Genomic DNA, 3,043 nt, shown 5'->3' on the forward strand with positions numbered 1-3,043 from the left:
ATTTTTTTTTTTAGGTTTCGGAGGGGTCGTTTGCCTTCCTTTTGGGGGTGGGGGGGGTGGATTTGGTTGTCAAGGGCCCCCCAGCCTAGAGGGGGAAGACACTTTCCCCCCTTTTTCTTGGAGCTGGAGAGGACACGCATTTTTGGGTCGAGCTTTTTGCTGCAGCTGGTTTCCCTGCAGCGGGTTTCCCTGCAGCGGGTTTCCCTGCCCAGGTAGACTCGATTTTTGGGGGGCTGTTAGTACACAGCACGAACTTCCCCCCCCCCCGATTTTGGTGTTTTGGTGACGCAGGCCTCCAAGCTGAGGAGGGGCCGCCCGCCCACACCCAGGGGGGCTTTATCCAGACCTTCAGCTTTTGGGACCTGCCCCTGCTCGGGCTGGGGGTGCCCATCCTGTTGTTGGGGGGGGCGCTAAAGTTTTTTTCCATTTGGGGGTTCGCCAACTTGGGCGGGCCGCGGAATTTCCGCATTTCCTTGGGGATCCAGGCGGGCCCGGTGTGACCCCCCAAAGGGGGGTGTGGTGCCCCCCCCCCCCCCCCCCTTTCCCTTGTTCCACTCCGGTCCTTCATGACGCCGCCGCCGCTGTACCCTCCGCCGCCGATCGTGCCTCCTTTGCCGCCGAGCCACCCTCCCTCGCCGCCCGGGCCCGAGGCCACCGCGCTCGACATCTCCCTCATCGTCGCCGTCCTCCTCGCGGCGCTGCTGCTGCAGCAGGCGCTCAAGTCGACCCGCATCGCGTCGCAAGTGGTGACCGGCTCCGGCCTGTGCATGCTCCTCGGCGCTGGCGTCAACCTCCTCCTCTTCTTCTTCTCTCAGCAGAGCGCCGACCTGCTGCCGGTCGCCGGCCAGCTATCGCTCGACACCGAGGCCTCCGGCTCACTCGCGCACGACGTCATCTACTTTGGCCTGCTGCCGCCCATCATCTTTGAGGCGGGCTTCCACATGCGCAAACGGACCTTCTTTGCAAACTTCTTCACCATTGCGGGCTACGCCGTCGGCGGCACGCTCATCGCGCTGCTCACGACCGGCTCCCTCGTCTACCTCCTCTCCTCCGCCTCTGCCACCTCGACCCGCTTCACGCTGGCGCAGGCGATGGTCTTTGGCTCGCTCATCTCATCCACAGACCCCGTCGCCACCCTCGGCGCCCCGACGCGCGTGCGCGCGCCGCCGCCGCCGGCGGCACCCTCACCGACTTCTCGAAAGCGCCCTGTAGGCATCCTCAAGCACGTGCGCGCCGCGCCGCTCCTGCACGACCTCATCTTTGGCGAGTCGGCGCGCAGCGATGCCCTCTTGACACAAGCTTCAACTCGCGTGTAGTGAGTGGAAACAAATGTCACGCGACAGGCGCTCAACGATGCCCTCTCGATCGTCCTCTTCAACGTCGCCGTCGCGCAGCGCAAGACTGCAGCGACCGCGTGAGACCGCCGCGATCACACCCGCGGCGCGGCCCGAGAGCATAGGTGTTCTTCGCGTACACAAAGTCGCCGCTCGCCGACCAGTCCGACGCGGGCGTCGCGCGCGCGATCGGGTGGGTGCTCACCGACGTGCTGCGCGCGCTGGCCGGCTCCGTCTCGCTCGGCCTCGCCCTCGCTCTCGCGTGCGCATACCTCACGCGCCGGCTCAAGGCGCTGCACGGCACGCCGCGCGCCGCTTCGCACGCGCGAGCTTAGCCGAGATGAGCCGAGATTGGCCGAGATTGGCCGAGATTGGCCGAGATTGGCCGGGGTGGCCGCGGACGCGCAGTCAGCCCTGGATGCGAGATGCGGGTCCGCGCATCCTGACTAGCACTCGAGATCTCTGCCTCTTGCCGCCTCCCCCGCAACACACCGCCCGCACTTCCGCCTCACACCGCCACGCACACACCGCGCCGCGCCGCCGCACACACACACCGCCCTCCGCACCGCTTTCGCGACCGAGCCAGCCCGCCGGACCCTGCCCGCGCTTCCCTGCGCCGTAGGCGCTCGAGCTCGCGTTGCTGCTCGGCTTTGCGCTGCTCGCCTTCACCTTCTCGGAGCGGTGCGGCGTGTCGGGCGTCATGGCGCTCTTCTTCTGCGCCGTGGCGATGCGGCACTACACGTACTACAACCTGAGCAAGGTTGCGCAGCACTCCGCGTCGGTCCTCTTCACCACCCTCTCCGAGGTGCCCGGGGCGTCGCTCGCCGTCCTCGTCGCGTTTCTTCTTCACGCCGCCGAATCTCTTCGTCTAGGTGTCCGAGGCGTCGCTCGCCGTCCTCCTCGGCGTCGCGGCGGTCGACTACGTCGTCAAGGGCCACCCAGCCTAGAGGCGGAAGACACTCTCCCCCCTCTTCACTCGAGCTCGAGAGGACACGCAGTTCTGCGTCGAGCTCTCTGCTGCAGCTGGTTTCACTGCAGCTGGTTTCACTGCAGCTGGTTTCACTGCACACGTAGACTCGATTCTTGGGGTGCTGTTAGTACACAGCACGAACCTCACCCCCGCCCGAGTCTGGTGTGTTGGTGACGCAGGCCTCCAAGCTGACGACGCGCCGCCCGCCCACACCCACGGCGGCATCATCCAGACCTTCAGCATCTGGGACCTGCCCCTGCTCGCGCTGGGCGTGCCCATCCTGCTGCTCGCGCGCGCGCTCAACGTCTTCTCCATCTCGGCGCTCGCCAACCTCGGCCGGCCGCCGCATCTCCGCATCTCGCTGCGGATGCAGGCGGGCGCGGTGTGAGCCCCCAAAGCGCGGTGTCGTGCCCCCCCCCCCCCCCCCCGCGCGCCCCGGGCGCGAATGTGTCCCTGGAAGCGTCCCCCAAACCTCCACCGCTCTGTGTAAGCGTCCCGCCCCGGGCCCCTCTTTAAGTGGGGATGTGGTTCCCGGGCATGCCTGGGGCCCTCTCCTTTTGGCTCGCCATCACTTTTGCCCCCCCAACCGGGCCCCAACCGGAAGCTGCATGGAATGTCCCCCTCGTCACCACCACCCTCGGCCTGATCCTCTTCCTCAACCTCTGCTGGGCCCCCTTCACCGGCAGGCTCTCCCCCTCCCCCTCCCTGACCTCCCTCCCACCCCCACCCCACCCCACCA

General features: G+C 67.1%; 1 protein-coding gene across 1 annotated transcript in view; it reads left to right on the forward strand.

The window, feature by feature from the left end:
• Positions 1-549: 549 nt before the first annotated feature.
• EMIHUDRAFT_457238 (hypothetical protein) overlaps positions 550-3,043 on the forward strand; it is a 3,264-nt gene continuing 770 nt past the window's right edge. The window contains exons 1-8 of the mRNA XM_005779419.1: positions 550-1,140; positions 1,213-1,271; positions 1,344-1,379; positions 1,460-1,657; positions 1,957-2,139; positions 2,207-2,257; positions 2,333-2,390; positions 2,484-2,686. Coding sequence (XP_005779476.1) covers positions 567-1,140; positions 1,213-1,271; positions 1,344-1,379; positions 1,460-1,657; positions 1,957-2,139; positions 2,207-2,257; positions 2,333-2,390; positions 2,484-2,686 — 1,362 coding nt within the window. The 5' untranslated portion in view covers positions 550-566. The remainder of the gene's footprint in view (positions 1,141-1,212; positions 1,272-1,343; positions 1,380-1,459; positions 1,658-1,956; positions 2,140-2,206; positions 2,258-2,332; positions 2,391-2,483; positions 2,687-3,043) is intronic.

This window comes from Emiliania huxleyi (genome assembly GCF_000372725.1).
Source record: "Emiliania huxleyi CCMP1516 unplaced genomic scaffold EMIHUscaffold_230, whole genome shotgun sequence".
In the NCBI taxonomy this organism is placed as follows: domain Eukaryota; phylum Haptophyta; order Isochrysidales; family Noelaerhabdaceae; genus Emiliania; species Emiliania huxleyi.